The sequence below is a fragment of the Hordeum vulgare genome, chromosome 4H (assembly GCF_904849725.1).
Source record: "Hordeum vulgare subsp. vulgare chromosome 4H, MorexV3_pseudomolecules_assembly, whole genome shotgun sequence".
Taxonomy (NCBI): Eukaryota; Viridiplantae; Streptophyta; class Magnoliopsida; order Poales; family Poaceae; genus Hordeum; species Hordeum vulgare.
The window spans coordinates 572,670,911-572,688,218 of record NC_058521.1 but is presented as its reverse complement, the minus strand read 5'-3'; the positions used below and the strand labels follow the sequence as shown (position 1 = coordinate 572,688,218).

The 17,308-nt window shown below is 46.0% G+C and overlaps 1 protein-coding gene across 1 annotated transcript; it reads right to left on the bottom strand.

The window, feature by feature from the left end:
- Positions 1 to 9,483: 9,483 nt before the first annotated feature.
- Positions 9,484 to 10,266, bottom strand: LOC123447139 (uncharacterized protein At5g64816). Its single transcript, XM_045123716.1, has one exon. The coding sequence runs from the start codon at positions 10,081 to 10,083 to the stop codon at positions 9,706 to 9,708; it is 378 nt and encodes a 125-aa protein (XP_044979651.1). The 5' UTR covers positions 10,084 to 10,266; the 3' UTR covers positions 9,484 to 9,705.
- Positions 10,267 to 17,308: the final 7,042 nt, after the last annotated feature.

Genomic DNA, 17,308 nt, shown 5'->3' with positions numbered 1-17,308 from the left:
TGTCACCGGCGCCACACCATTATCATCCATCAACGTGTTGCCATCGGGGTTGTCGTGCTACTTATGCTATTACTACTAAAGCTACATCCTAGCAAAATAGTAAACGCATCTGCAAGCACAAACGTTAGTATAAAGACAACCCTATGGCTCCTGCCGGTTGCCGTACCATCGACGTGCAAGTCGATATTTCTATTACAACATGATCATCTCATACATCCAATATATCACATCACATCGTTGGCCATATCACATCACAAGCATACCCTGCAAAAACAAGTTAGACGTCCTCTAATTTTGTTGTTGCAAGTTTTACGTGGTGACCGGGGGTATCTAGTAGGATCGCATCTTACTTACGCAAACACCACAACGGAGATATATGAGTTGCTATTTAACCTCATCCAAGGACCTCCTTGGTCAAATCCGATTCAACTAAAGTTGGAGAAACCGTCACTTGCCAGTCATCTTTGAGCAAAGGGGGTTACTCGTAACGATGAAACCAGTCTCTCGTAAGCGTACGAGTAATGTCGGTCCAAGCCGCTTCAATCCAACAATACCGCGGAATCAAGAAAAGACTAAGGAGGGCAGCAAAACGCACATCACCGCCCACAAAACCTTTTGTGTTCTACTCGAGAAGACATCTACGCATGAACCTAGCTCTGATACCACTGTTGGGGAACATCGCAAGGGAAACAAAAAATTTCCTACGCGCACGAAGACCTATCATGGTGATGTCCATCTACGAGAGGGGATGAGTGATCTACGTACCCTTGTAGATCGTACAGCAGAAGCGTTAGTGAACGCGGTTGATGTAGTGGAACGTCCTCACGTCCCTCGATCCGCCCCGCGAACAACCCCGCGATCAGTCCCACGATCTAGTACCGAACGGACGGCACCTCCGCGTTCAGCACACGTACAACTCGACGATGATCTCGGCCTTCTTGATCCAGCAAGAGAGACGGAGAGGTAGAAGAGTTCTCCGGCAGCGTGACGGCGCTCCGGAGGTTGGTGATGATCTTGTCTCAGCAGGGCTCCGCCCGAGCTCCGCAGAAACGTGATCTAGAGGAAAAACTATGGAGGTATGTGGTCGGGCAGCCGTGAGAAAGTCGTCTCAAATCAGCCCTAAAACCTCCGTATATATAGGTGGGAGGGAGGGGAGGAGGCAGCCTCAAAACCCAAAGGTTTGGCCGAAATTGGAGGTGGAGGAGTCCTACTCCAATCCTACTTGGAGTAGGATTCCACCTTCCCACTTGGAAACTCTTTCCACCTTGTGTTTTTTCCTTCTCAAACCTTATGGGCCTTAGTGGGAACTTATTCCAGCCCACTAGGGGCTGGTTTATCTCTTCCCATAGCCCATGAGACCCCTTGGGGCGTGACACCCCTCCCGATGGTCCCCGGCACCCCTCCCGGCACTCCCGGTACACTACCGATGAGCCCGAAACTTTTCCGGTAATGCCCGGAAACTTTCCGGTAACCAAATGAGGTCATCCTATATATCAATCTTCGTCTCCGGACCATTCCGGAAACCCTCGTGACGTCCGTGATCCCATCCGGGACTCCGAACAACATTCGGTAACCAACCATATAACTCAAATATGCATAAAACATCGTCGAACCTTAAGTGTGCAGACCCTGCGGGTTCGAGAACTATGTAGACATGACCCGAGAGACTCCTCGGTCAATATCCAATAGCGGGACCTGGATGCCCATATTGGATCCTACATATTCTACGAAGATCTTATCGTTTGAACCTCAGTGCCAAGGATTCGTATAATCCCGTATGTCATTCCCTTTGTCCTTCGGTATGTTACTTGCCCGAGATTCGATCGTCAGTATCCGTATACCTATTTCAACCTCGTTTACCGGCAAGTCTCTTTACTCGTTCCGTAATACAAGATCCCGCAACTTACACTAAGTTACATTGCTTGCAAGGCTTATGTGTGATGTTGTATTACCGAGTGGGCCCCGAGATACCTCTCCGTCACACGGAGTGACAAATCCCAGTCTTGATCCATACTAACTCAACTAACACCTTCGGAGATACCTGTAGAGCATCTTTATAGTCACCCAGTTACGTTGCGACGTTTGATACACACAAAGCATTCCTCCGGTGTCAGTGAGTTATATGATCTCATGGTCATAGGAATAAATACTTGACACGCAGAAAACAGTAGCAACAAAATGACACGATCAACATGCTACGTCTATTAGTTTGGGTCTAGTCCATCACATGATTCTCCTAATGATGTGATCCCGTTATCAAGTGACAACACTTGCCTATGGCCAGGAAACCTTGACCATCTTTGATCAACGAGCTAGTCAACTAGAGGCTTACTAGGGACAGTGTTTTGTCTATGTATCCACACAAGTATTGTGTTTCCAATCAATACAATTATAGCATGGATAATAAACGATTATCATGAACTAAGAAATATAATAATAACTAATTTATTATTGCCTCTAGGGCATATTTCCAACACATATCACATCACAAGCATACCCTGCAAAAACAAGTTAGACGTCCTCTAATTGTTGTTGCATGTTTTACGTGGTGACCATGGGTATCTAGTAGGATCGCATCTTACTTACGCAAACACCATAACGGAGATATATGAATTGCTATTTAACCTCATCCAAGGACCTCCTCGGTCAAATCCGATTCAACTAAAGTTGGAGAAACCGACACTCGCCGGTCATCTTTGAGCAACGGAGTTACTCGTAGCGATGAACCCAGTCTCTCGTAAGCGTACGAGTAATGACGGTCCGAGCCGCTTCGGTCCAACAATACCGCGGAATCAAGAAAAGACTAAGGAGGGCAGCAAAACGCACATCACCGCCCATAAAAACTTTTGTGTTCTACTCGAGAACACATCTACGCATGAACCTAGCTCATGATGCCACTGTTGGGGAACGTCGCATGGGAAACAAAAAAATTCCTACGCGCACAAAGACCTATCATGGTGATGTCCATCTATGAGAGGGGATTTCCGATCTACGTACCCTTGTAGATCGCACATCAGAAGCGTTAAGAAACATGGTTGATGTAGTGGAACGTCCTCACGTCCCTCGATCCGCCCCGCGAACCGTCCCACGAACCGTCCCGCGATCCGCTCCGATCTAGTGCCGAACGGACGGCACCTCCGCGTTCAGCACACGTACAACTCGACGATGATCTCGGCCTTCTTGATCCAGCAAGAGAGACGGAGAGGTAGATGAGTTCTCCGGCAGCGTGAGGGTGCTCCGGAGGTTGGTGGTGATCTAATCTCAGCAGGGCTCCGCCCGAGCTCCGCAGAAACTCGATCTAGAGGAAAAACCGTGAAGGTATGTGGTCGGGCTGCCGTGGCAAAAGTTGTCTCAAATCAGCCCTAATAGCTCCATATATATAGGAGGAGGGGAGGGGAGGCTTGCCTTGAGGCTCAAGGAGCCCCAAGGGCTGCGCCACCAAGGGGAGGAGGAGTCCTCCTCCAATCCTAGTCCAACTAGGATTGGAAGGTGGAGTCCTTCTCTTCTTTCCCACCTTTCCCCTTTTTTTCTTTCTCTTCTTTTGGTTTTTCTTTCTCTCTTGCGCAAGACAGCCTTGGAATGACGCCACCTACTTGGTGCGCCACCCCCAAGGTCCTTGGGCCCTCCCGGGTGAGTGGTCCCCCCTCCCGGTGAAGATCCGGAACCCATTCGTCATTCCCGGTACATTACCGGTAATGCCCGAAAACCTTCCGGTAACCAAATGAAGTCATCCTATATATCAATCTTCGTTTCCGGACCATTTCGGAAACCCTCGTGACGTCCGTGATCTCATCCGGGACTCCGAACAACATTCGGTAACCAACCATATAACTCAAATACGCGATAAAACAACGTCGAACCTTAAGTGTGCAGACCCTGCGGGTTCGAGAACTATGTAGACATGACCCGAGTGACTCCTCGGTCAATATCCAATAGCGGGACCTGGATGCCCATATTGGATCCTACATATTCTACGAAGATCTTATCGTTTGAACCTCGGTGCCAAGGATTCATATAATCCCGTATGTCATTCCCTTTGTCCTTCGGTATGTTACTTGCCCGAGATTCGATCGTCAGTATTCGCATACCTATTTCAATCTCATTTACCGGCAAGTCTCTTTACTCGTTCCGTAATACAAGATCCCGCAACTTACACTAAGTCACATTGCTTGCAAGGCTTGTGTGTGATGTTGTATTACCGAGTGGGCCCCGAGATACCTCTCCGTCACACGGAGTGACAAATCCTAGTCTCGATCCATACTAACTCAACGAACACCTTCGGAGATACCTGTAGAGCATCTTTATAGTCACCCAGTTACGTTGCGACGTTTGATACACACAAAGCATTCCTCCGGTGTCAGTGAGTTATATGATCTCATGGTCATAGGAATAAATACTTGACACGTAGAAAACAGTAGCAACAAAATGACACGATCAACATGCTACGTCTATTAGTTTGGGTCTAGTCCATCACATGATTCTCCTAATGATGTGATCCCGTTATCAAGTGACAACACTTGCCTATGGTCAGGAAACCTTGACCATCTTTGATCAACGAGCTAGTCAACTAGAGGCTTACTAGGGACAGTGTTCTGTCTATGTATCCACACATACACCGTGTTTCCAATCAATACAATTATATCATGGATAATAAACGATTATCATGAACAAAGAAATATAATAATAACTAATTTATTATTGCCTCTAGAGCATATTTCCAACAGCTACCATCTCTCGGCACAAGCAACAACAACGCATGCACGCAATAGCAACACAGCATCGGCATGGGGAACGGCGCAGGACGAGCGACGAGGAGGAGGAGGGGCCATGGCGGCACGAGGCGAGGGGATCCTCTCCGGCAGCCGGTCATGGGAACGGCGGCAGGGCCTGGGCGCGGCAGGCCAAGGGCGCTGGTGCTCGGCATGGGGTCGCGGCTCCTGCACTAGGCAACACATCCTCGGCATGGGGCGAGCAGCGAGGCGGAGGAGGGGTCGAGGTCGGCAGCGCGACCATGGCGAGCAGGGAGGCCGCGACGGCTGACGAAGGCGGGGGCGAGGGCGAGCACGCGAGGCGGCGCGCAGGGCCGACGAGCGGGTGCAGGGGTGAAGCCTCGGCTCGGCAGGGGAACAGGGAGGAGGGAGACCGGCGCGGGCGGCATGGCAGGCAGGCGGCGGCGGGGCAGGAGCAAGCCGACGGCGGGGCAGGACTCCAGCGAGGGGATCGGGCAAGCACGGGAGGAAGAGGGATCGGGAGGAACGGGGAGAGGAGAGGGACGAGGGGGAGGCTGCGCGAGGGGGAGGCTGCGCGCGGAGATGGACGAGGGACGAGGTAGAGGGGCTCGCTAGGGTTGGCCAGCTAGGCCTTGGGCCTGGCAGGCTCCTCTCCCTCTTGAACTTTGTTTTTTTTCTTTTTTTAAGCAGGAAAACTCAAACAAAAGAAAAGGGTTTAAACAACAATAAAAGAAATATTTTTTTACTCCTTTAAAACAAACCCCAACTATAAAATAGATTGGGCCTCTTTTAACGAATAAAATAGAACCTTTTGAAGAATAAAATAAAACCTTTTTTTAAATAATAAATAAACCCCTTTTATAAATAAAAGAGTCTCTAGTTTTAAAAATAACAAAAGGAAAAAATAAAGCAAACCCAAGGGGTTGCCCCCACATTTAATAAAAGGATTTTAAAAGAAGATGAACTTTTTAAAAGGGGGTTGAAACTGAAATCTTTTACGCAACCACAAAATGAAATAAGAGGGGAGAGGAGGGGAGCTACTGTCGCACTAAGACTCGGAGAGCACTCGAAGTACACACACTCAAAACACCACACGCGACAGATGATGCAAGATGCCATGCATGATGCGACGGTGCAAACTAAATGATGATGCAACAAATAAAATAACACACGACGGAAACGGTATAGAAGGGGGAATCTTGTGGAACGTCGTTCTCGGGCTGTCACACGACCAATCTAAGGGAGGGCTCGAGGTGAGAGAGAGGGTGTTTCTCCTCAAGGCGGTCAATCATATCAATGATAACTTTGCAATCGATTTCGCATCGACGAATAGGTCTAAGGGTTTTGGACCAACTTTTGAGATTCGATCGGGTATGTTTAATAATGGTGGCAAGGGCCCTGTCAGAGACGAAAGTGGCTTGAGTGTCTTGAGCGGAAGTCCAAGCAACAGAGATGATACGTTTGCAATACGAGTGAAGGGTCCAGGAGGACTCGAACCGAAATAGGAGGGAACAAGGGTTATGGGAGGAAATGCTGACAAGGAGCGACAGGTGGTCGTAGGAGAAGCGACTAAGGGGGGAGAGAGTTGAGTTAGGGAAGTGGTCTTCCCAAGCGAGGTTGAAGTCTAGGCGCTCTAAAGTTGGGTTTGGACGTTTGTCGGACCTGATGAAAGTTCTATAGAGGAGATGGAGTTTGATGAGCTGGAGGTCACAAATAGTAAGCTTAAAAGCTTCGGCTTCTAAGGAGTGGAAGTTGTTGTTGTTTTTCTCACAAGGTTGAAATCGATGATAAGGAGCCAGTGGTGGAGTTGTTGCATGAGATGTCCTTGAGCTGTTGGAGGAAAGCCATTTTGAGAGTGTGTTGAGAGTTGAGACGGAGTATAGATATTTGAGATAATAAGGTTAGTGTCGTAGACGAGGCGGGAAAGGGTGAGGTAAGTGGAAAAAAGCCCATGGGAATGGGTAAGAGCGTGAGAATTGATTGCGGAAAAAGTACCACGAAGAGAGCGATGGCAGGAAGGGCGACAGTTTGATCCAACGAGTGTGGCATGAACGGGTTTAATTTGAAGACAGGAATGCCGGATTTTGTTTCTTGAAGAAATGCGATGGAGGGTTTAATTATGAAGATTTCAGAGATAATATCCTTACATTTATTTGTGTCACCGAGGCGATTGTAGCAAAAAAATACAGGGGTGAGATGGAAAGCACCGAGCCAAGATCCTATTGATGCTATTGAGACCAAAAGCACCCTTCCCAAGGGTGCGCTCTCCAGGTTTGGCAATGGGCATGGATCATGGGGACAGCAGAGCACCAGCATCGCGGATAGCATCGGCCTCGTCGACATTGGCGCCACATATGAGAGCGAGCTTGTCCGCGATGTCATCGACGTCTGAAGCATTAGCATCGGAGCCACAGAGCGAGCAGCCACGAAGTCGACCGAGGCCTTGGCGCAGACGTACGTGCAAGAGGAAACGTTCATGTGACCCGACGAGGACGTCGGTTTCTCTAAGTAAGGATGTATGTGATAGCCTGACATATTAGGAATGATAGACTACTCATATCAATTCTTTCTTTTCCATAAACCCATTCCAAAAAAACTTTCAAGTTAAGTGTGCTGATCATCGAAAAAAAAAGAGTTAAGCGTGCTGAATTTGAAGTAATTTTAAGACGGATGACCAACCTAGAAGTTGTTTTCGGATGCGCACAAGTAAGGGTAAAATATGCAAGAAAGATTAGTGTTGATTTGTTGGGCTAGTGCGTTACACATTAGGCGCCTATCATTTGGAAGGCCAAAAGCCTAAAACAAATGAGTCATGTAATCCATTACATAGCTGCTATACTATCGTCAACAAATGAATGGTCCAGCTAAAGCAAATAAATAAATATATATATATATATGCACCTTGGACGCCACGCTAGTAACAAAAGCAAACCTGCCCGTATGCAATGCTCAAAAAAATTAACTTGAAAAGATCTAGAAGATCACAAATCTAAAATTCTTCAAAAAACTTAATGTCTATGAAGAGAAAACATCATACTCAAAGGGATATCACAGGCTGCATATGGACCCCAAATGTCTTTCAAAATTCTGATCTCAAATTATCAAGCCGAAGTAGATGCCAGTGGGTACAATGTCCACCAGATCACCACACGGAACTGAAGTCTTCAAAACACTTATTATCTATGAAGAAATAAGTGTCAGACTCAAATGGAGATCATAGGCAGTAGCTGATGGCAAACATACATGGAATCCAACTGATCAGCATTTCTAACAGGGCCAGCCCAACCTCGTTAACACTTACTCCCTCCGTTTTTAAATATAAGTCTTTCTAGAGGTTCCACTAGTGGAATACATACAAATATATATAGACATACTTTAAAACGTAGATTCACTTATTTTGCTCCGTATGTAGACCATTAGTGAAATTTTTTAAAAGACTTGTATTTAGGAACAGAGGGAGTAGCAAATAAGGAAATGATAGCATAGCTAGCAATCATGATTCAGCCTGACAACAAATGTGGGGGGGAAATTGTAGAAATCAGTGGAATGAATAGAGCATAACAAACAGGATAAGCCATTTCACACGATTGCAGCTCTCCGGATATATAAACAACAGCCACAGATGTCTAAAGTTTGTAAACAAATAAACCTAAGCATTAAACATTGCATCAGGATAAGAGACACGACGAACTCATAGGCTCATAGCACTGCAAAGGCTACACTGCAAAGGCTAAAACAAACTAGCCATGGAACACATTCCATAGCTGTTACAATATTGTCAAGTGTCAAAAAAGGAATGGTTCAGCTGAAACAAAAATGATCACGACTTTGGCAACAAGTTGGGGTAGGCTAGATATTGAAACGAAGCCATGGTTCTAGCACGGGGATAGTTAACTTCCACACACCCTTGTCCATGGCCAAACCTTTGGTGATATTCCAGTTCTTCAGATCTCTTTTTACGAACTCTTTCCATGTCAAGTTTGGTCTACCCCGACCTCTCTTGACAGTATCAGCACACCTTAATCGTCCACTATCCACAAACTCCCTATGTGCAATGCCTAATAAATTTAACATGAAAAATGTCTAAAGATTCACAACGCTATGCAACTGCTGGCGACATATATGGAGTTCAACTAGTCAGCATTTCATCCAACAGGGCATCATCAAATCTACTCCCTCCGTTTCTAAATATAAGTCTTTTTAGAGATTTTATTAGGAGACTACATACGGATGTATATAGATATATTTTAAGGCATCATCAAATCTACTCCCTCCGTTCCTAAATATAAGTCTTTTTAAAGATTTTATTAGGAGACTACATACGGATGTATATAGACATATTTTAGAATGTAGATACACTCATTTTACTCCGTATGTAGTCCCTTAGGCTTTGTTCGGTTACTCCCTATCCCAAGGGGATTGGAGGGGATTTGGGGGAATTTGACTTGCATGGGATACAATCCCCTTCAATCTCTGCCAAACCCTCTCCAAATCCCCGTCAACCGAACACAGCGTTAGTGAAATCTCTAAAAAGACCTATATTTAGGAACGGGGGGAGTAAATAAGTGAGCATCATGCTCAAATAATGCTCAATATGCTCAAACAAAGATCTAAGCCAGCAACTTCAGGGAAACGCATATGCAATTCAACAGCAACTTAAAGGAAAACGCATATGGATTCCAACAGCGCAAGTATTTCATCCAAAAGGGCGAAGCCAGACTCATTCACGCCTAGCAGACCAGGACATGGTAGGTTAGCTAGCAACCAGGATTAATCTCGACAAAAGATATGTGCAGAGGTCAATTTTTCAAAGAACCCATGGAATGAACAGAGCATAACAACCAGGATAAGCCCATTTCACTGAGATTCTCCAATTCCTCCGCTGCGGATACATAAACGGCAGCCGCAGATGTCTGAAGTCTCTAGGCAGCAAAATAAACTGAAGCAGGACAGAGCGCATCAGGATAAGAGGCTACTACATGATGGTGGAGGAGAGCTTGAGGCACTCGCTCTGGCAGCGCTTGAGGCAGACGTCGTTCCAGTTGGGCACCTGGTGCTGGTTGACGCAGACGGTGCGCGCGCAGGCGTCGGCGCAGGCGTCGAGCTCGGAGACGCCGCAGACGGTGACGCAGGTGTCCGGGATGGGGTCCTTGGAGAAGGCGCCCACCTTCTTGAGCATCCGCTTGGAGGTGCAGACGCGCTCGCAGACGAAGACCTCGTCCGAGCTCTTCTCGCGGCCCCGCGCCGCCTTGAGGCGCTGCTCCTCGTCGCGCCGCCGCTTGACGCGGATGGCTTGGCCGGCCACGATCGCCGGGACGGCCGCGGCGAGCAGCGGCCACCACGCGTCCACCATCCTGGCCGCGGACCTGGGGACGGATGGATGGATGGAATTACCTTGCCGCTGCGTCGTGCTTCAATCTGCCGCCGCCGCCACCCAGGGGAGAGGAAGGGGGATGGAATGGTGGTTCCCAAACTGGAGAGAGATGATGGTCGGGGTTGGACTTGGGCTGGATCCGGGCCGAAAACCTGGAAACATCCTCGAGCTGAAACCCGTGCATACGGACTGAAAATTGAAAATATCTTAAGCTAAACCCCGTGCAAAGGCATCTTCAAGACTTCAACTCCGTACGATATAGCTGGCCAAACAGGTCGGGCTAAACAGACCAGCCCACGAACCCGCCGACACGGCACGGCATGGACCGGGTACGGCACGGCACGATTTAAACAGATACGTGACAGCATGCAGGCCGTCTTAAGCCGTATCTGGGTCTGAAGATTGGGCACGCGGGCCGGCACGGCACGTCCGTATATATTTTATTTTTTTATTTACATATAAAATAGCCCAATATGCTAAAATCAACCTAAAAACTATCTAAAAGAGGCTTAAAATTGTGCTTAGCGTGCCGACGGGTCGACCCGTTTAGCTCCCGTATTGTGTCTGGATCGGAAGTCTGCGCACATGGACCGACGCGGCATAACCCGGCTAAAATTCGTGCCTGGGCGGGCCGGGCCGGACCGACCCCTTTGGCCAGGTATGCGTAGGAGCAACTAGTTGAAGACGATCATTTACACATACCGTCACTTGGTACATTCTCAACCGTCATCATGTGTTACGTTTTGAACATTTCCTTTGAATTTTGTTTTTGTATTTTTTGGCACGCATTTTTGGCCTTTTAGATTGATTTTTTCAGATTTTTTATGTTCTAGTTTTTCATCGGTCTTTATTAGCTTTTGAACAAAAAATTAAAAAAATGCTTGGAAAAATTTGTTTTTTATAAGAGTCGCGGTTTTGCTTTTACGAGAAACACGGTCATGCCTTTCGAAAAGGAAAAAGACATATATTTTTTTTACGAACCGTGTCTCTCAAAAAGAAAAAGACGTGGTTTTTTCGCGAGAGGCTTGGTTTTGCTTACGCGAGAGGCACGATTTTGCCTTTACGATCTTGGAAATAAAAAATATGTTTTTTATTTTTTTGCTAGAGGCACGGTTTTGCTTTTGCGAGAGGCACGATTTTGTATTCGTGAGAGGCACGAAAAAATGTGTTTTCTGTTTTTTTCTATCACGAGAGGCACGGTTTTTTCATGAGAAGAAATCGTAAAACCCTATCGACACGGGATCTAGTTTTGAAGATCTCGACGCGAGAAACCCAACGATGAAACGATTCGAGATTTGGAAGGTTTAGGAGATAAAACGTTTTGAAAATACGAATCTACGAAAAAAGAAAAAAGTCCCAAGTTGCGACAAATGACACGCATGCAGTGCACCACTTATTGCAAATTGGAGGTGGGTGTGATCTTTAAAAGGGTACTCCATAATTAGTGATTTCGCAACTCCGTGCATCAAATCGGATAGTGTTCCCTCAAAGAAAAGCAAACTGTGACAAAGGCAGCCTAAAGAATTTGTGGGGTCATTGTTAATTTTCAAAAAAACTTTATTCATAATGAACAATAAAGTATAGTGTTTTAGGTTTTTTTTTATTGTTGGGTCAACCCCATAGCTAACACATAGAAACGTCACAAAAAAGAGACACGTTCAAGTCCTTGTGCTTGCATTATCTTTGAATTTATTTCATAATTTTTGGCGATATGCTTTTAGTGGAAGAAGATGTTTCCGTCGACAACGAGACGCCTAGGATGACTTCGTAAATCTCAAGATGATATGTCGACCCAGTCTCTCGAAGATGTTCATAGAAATATGATATGTATATGTGCATTCATGAGGTGAGTATATGTATGTGTATATGATCGCGTGTGTCTGTATTGTGTTTAGAAAAAAGTCAGTGGACGGCGGATAGAGGGCTGCCCTCCAACGTTGTGTAATAAATGTCCATTCCTTGTTCAGCAGGTGTTTTCTGAAATCAACATGTATCAAAAAGTTTATTGTGTATTTCAAGAAAATTTCATCGTGATGTACTCCATCCGTCACATAATATAAGAATGTTGTTGACATTACACTAGTGCCAAAAACTTTCTTATATTATGGGACGAAGGAAGTACTAAAAAACTACTCCCTTTGTCCTAAAATAAGTGATTCAAAAGTGACTCAACTTTATACTAAAGTTAGTGTAAAATTGAGTCATTTTTGAATCACTTATTTTAAGACGAAGAGAGTATTAATTATGTTTTTTTAATTATGATCTACTAAAGGTGTTCATTACCTATTTGAAAATCTCTAATGTAATTAATATAGGATATTTTACATCTCTGTCCATAACTCAAACTCGGTACTCAAATTTGCCCTTAATTTTAAAGCATGCTCAAATTATCCCTTTGTCGTTAGCGGCCATTACAAAAATGCCCTTCCATGCCGTTTCTGTTAGGTCAAAGTGGTTTGACCATTTCCTAGACGTTTGTCAGACACTTTGCCCCTGACTCCTTGTGACACTTACATGTTGGACCCACTCTAAAAAAATAAGAAATAAGTCCCTCCATCTCTCATAACCATGTGTGTGTCTCTCTCTCCCTAACATGTGGGCCATGGAACCCACTATAAGGGTCAACACCCCCGGTCTTTTTTTAGGGGAATATTGCCGCTTTATTTAGTCTAGGAAGCTCGGAATTTCATCCGAGATAACAGAAAGAACAAAATCCGGGGGAACCCCAAACCAAACCTTACAAAGATTATCTACTACCCCAACCTTAGCTAACTTATAAGCGGCACCATTCGCCAAGCGACGAACCCACGTAATCTTGGCATCATCAAATCTACCCCATGACAGCTTTAACTTCCTGGATCCACGGTCCCAACGCCGACAGATTCTTGGTCGGATTGTTCAGCATCTCCACCACCTCCTTCGCATCCATCTCGAGGTGCACCCTGGTAGCGTTGATCTCCGTCGCCACTTGGAGAGCCCTCTTGCAGGCAAGGATCTCAGCCGAAATCGGGTCGGTGATAGTGGGGAAATGATGGCAACAGGCCGCCAGAAACGCCCCGTTGTGATCACGAAGCACTGCACCGCCACCACATCCTCCCTCTCCCCGCCTGGGCACCGCCCCATCGGAGTTCACCTTCACCCAGCCTTCATCTGGTGGCTTCCATTTCTGTGGTAGTCTTTCCTTCGGTTCCGACGGCAACTTTCCATGGACCTCATGCCATTCCTCCATATGTTGAGCTACACTAGTTATTATTTCATGTGGAGGAGTAATTTGCTTCCCCTCTCTAGTATCATTCCTTGCTAACCAGAGGCCGTATGCAGCTTGCACCATAGTCTCCCTGTCCGCCGCCGACGCACCTGCAAACCACTCCAGCAGCCACCGAGCGAGAGCACTCTGGGAGCACAACGAACTCGGTGGGATCGCCACCGAAACCCCCTTCTCCGAGTGCATCAATTGCCACAAGCGCACCGAATGCGGACAAGTCCAAAACCTGTGCAGAATTGTCTCTTCTCGCCCAGAGACCGTGCAGAACACCCCAGGCTTTATTCGCCGCCGGTGGAGCTCAAAACCGACTGCCAACCCATTCGAAATGAGCCGCCACATGTGTATCTTGGCTTTCGATGGGGCGAAAGTATCCCACAACGCCAAGAATCCTTTGTGCTTGTGAACCGAGGTGGAGGACTCCGGCTATCCGGTCCTCAACCGCCATCTAGAGTGGTTGAAATGATAAGCTGACTTGACAGAAAAACAACCGTTTTTTGTAAAGTTCCAGGCCAGATAATCCTCCTCTCCCGGGCCGCCAACTGCTATTTGTTTGATATCTTCCGCATCATCTAGCGAGAACATAGCATCCACCAGTTGGACATTCCACAAACGTCCATCTTGGTTCAACAAATCAGCAACCATTGTCACATTGGGGATGAAGATCTGCCCTAGTGGTTGCATGCTACCACTCCTTGGGATCCAATTGTCGTGATGAATATTGACACTAGTTCCACTCCCTATGCGCCAAATCAACCCTTCTCGAAGCAAATCACGGCCGTATAAGATACTTCGGAAGGTATAGGAAGCATTCGACGGGCATGTCACAGACAAGATAGAGTGGTCCTTGAAATAACTGAAAGTGCGTTATATCGACTAGAGGGGGGGTGAATAGGAGATTTTTAGAATTTCATCGCTGAGGAAATTCCTTTTGAGGAAATTCCTCACTGATGACTAACTTACAGCGGAAACAGTTAAGGATCAGTTGTGCAATTGTTCACAGCAGCAGTATTACAGAGTGAAGATTATGAAAACAGATTGCACAACAAGCAGGCACGCAGAATACAGATGAAGATTTACTCAAGTGAAGAATTTGGGGTTGAGGAAATTCAGAGAAAGTCTTCAGCAAATTCTTCAAACAGTCACAGTGAAAGTCATCAACACATAATTCAGATAAAGTAAAGAGTTGAGGAATTAGAACCCGATTCTTGGTGAAGACTGTTGTTGATGACCCAGTTCCAACTGCTGTGACAGTTGTACATCTGGTTTGGAGCGGCTTGGTATTGAAACCAAAGGACACCCAGTCCCGGGACACACAGTCCCTACCGTATTCTCCTTGAGCTAAGGACACACAGTCCTCGCCCAACACTCGTGGTAAGTCTTCAGGGCAGACTTCCAAACCCTCACAAACTCGGTCACCCGGCGATCCACAATTGACTGCTGGATTGCTCTAGACCATGACGCCTAACCGTCTGGAGGATGCACAGTCCTCAAAGGTAAAAGGCTTCAGTCCCACACAGGAACAACTTCTTCAGTGATGCTCAATCACTAGGTTTGGTTTGTGGTTTCGGTGGGTGGTGTATTTCCTCACTGATGATTTACTCTCGAAAGCTCTGAGGAATTGGGTTGCTCTTATGACAAGTGTCAGTTTCTAACGGAGCAGCCAACCAGCTAGTGGTTGTGGGGGGCGGCTATTTATAGCCTGGGAGCATCCCGACATGATTTGACATTAATGCCCTTAAATAATATGACCGTTGGAGTGGATAAGATCAGTGACTTGGCGTGGCTTATCGAAACGGTCGGGACTCTCAACTGTGAGAGTCCTCATGTCACTCATATTCCTCACTTGAGGCTTTTGGTAGGATTTGGCTTGGGTTGAGCATCATGAGGAAATCCATTCCATAGTGTTACTTTGACCCCCTTTAACAGTACGGTGTTCCTATTCATCAAATGCGAAGAAAGTAAAACAGAAAACGTAAATCTTCATGCTTCAATTTCTTCAGAACGATTTTCTTCAGGGACCACCGATCTTCTCAATATCAATATCTTCATGAGGAATATCAATTTCATCGCAAATTCTTCGCGATTCATTTCTTCAGCTTCAGACCAATTTCTTCAACTGAAGACATATATTTTTAGGGGTCGATATTATTCAAATATCTCAAACTCCTCAATGACTTATAGATCCTGTGTACACTTAAAAACACATTAGATACTTAACCTATAAGTCTTCAAACCACCAAAATCACTAAGGGGCACTAGATGCACTTACAATCTCCCCCTTTTTGGTGGTTGATGACAATTAGGTTAAGTCTTCAACAGGGATCAAAAATATGAAGTGTAAATACTCATTTGAGGAATTTGAAAACAAGATTCACAGAGACTCCCCCTGAAGATGTGCATACCTTGAGGATTTTGCTTTTATAGCATATGCACATTGATGATTTATATCATGGAGATCTCCCCCTGAATCTTGTGAATCATGCATACATATAACATATTATATGAAGAAAATGAAGATGCATGATGGCAAATGGTATCTGACGAATTTCAGCATGCATGCATTAAAACTTGAGGAATAAGCATGCGAAGAAAAACGTTCAAAAGCATCGGAGTACCATCGGGCTTAAGTTACAACTCATTACATAAAAACTTCAGAAGAGCCAAGAGTTTGTAACTTAAATATAGTTCATAAGCCCCAAAAATAATTCCCGTTTGAAGACTAACTCTCAAGTTTCTCCCCCTTTGTCATCAAGTGACAAAAAAGGACAAACTGAGGACTAACGCCCGTGAAGACTTCATTGCTTGGCAGTTGATGAAGATCCTTGGCGCTTCTTTGGTGTAGTCTTCTTCCTTGGGCCTGTCGCGGTGTCAAGTTGTTCCTCATCAGATTCGGCGGTGCGGAAGGACGAGAAGGAACTGTCTTCAAGATCTGGCACAGGAATGGGCCTGAACTTCTTCTTGGGAGGCCACGACCAGTCAAAGTCCTGCTCAAAGTTCAATTCTTCAAGTTCAGTCTGGGTCTTCAGATGTGCAAGGGTAGCCCAGGTGCGATCAAAAACCTCATGCAGATAGTGATGATTAAGCTTCACACTGTTCTGTGTCTCAGTGAGGGTTTTCACAATGGCACCAAACTGACGTTTGACCCATTTGTGGTTGTGATCCACCTTCTGATGAAGACTGAGAAGAAGCTCTCTAGTGGTTAGCACGCGAGGAGGAACTGGGCTTGGCGGACGAGTCTCAGTGTCGTCCCATGAGGAATATGCATCTGGTTCTTTGAACTGGCCATCAAGGGGCCTACTTCCTTCATCAATCACAGACTTTCCTTTTCCCTCAATGGGCTCGAAAGTCTTCATGTTGACCCGGATAGGAGGCATATAACCAACATGGTTCTGGAAATCTGCGTGAAAGTTGATGCCTGTCCTTGTCCTGAGGAATCTCATGATCCATGGTGCATAGATTTTGTGATCATAGGGGCACATTGCATTGTCAGCCAAAGTCCTCAAGAAGAAATCATGGATATTCATGGGGATACCGTGAATGATGTTGAAGAGGATATTCTTCATGAGGCCGACGACATCTTCGTCATCATCATGGCCTTTAATTGGCGCTAGCACACTGCAGAGAATGCGGTAGACAGACCGTGGTGTGTACTTTAGCTCATGGACGAGGAATGTAGTTCTTGAGGGTTTTCCTGCAGCCAAAGGCTTCATGAGGACTTCGATCATTCCATTTGGCAGCTCACGCTCACCATAAAGCCTCACTGCCCCTTCTGAAGGAATTGGTACGGGCAGTTCTCTAAGGAGTTCAGACGAGGAACTTTTTGAGGATTTTGAACTCTTGAGGATTCTGATGAGCCTTGAAGAGTTTCTTCCAGAAACGCTGCAAATGAGTTAATGTGATGAGAACCGAGAGATTCATCAGCTGACATGTGTGTACCTG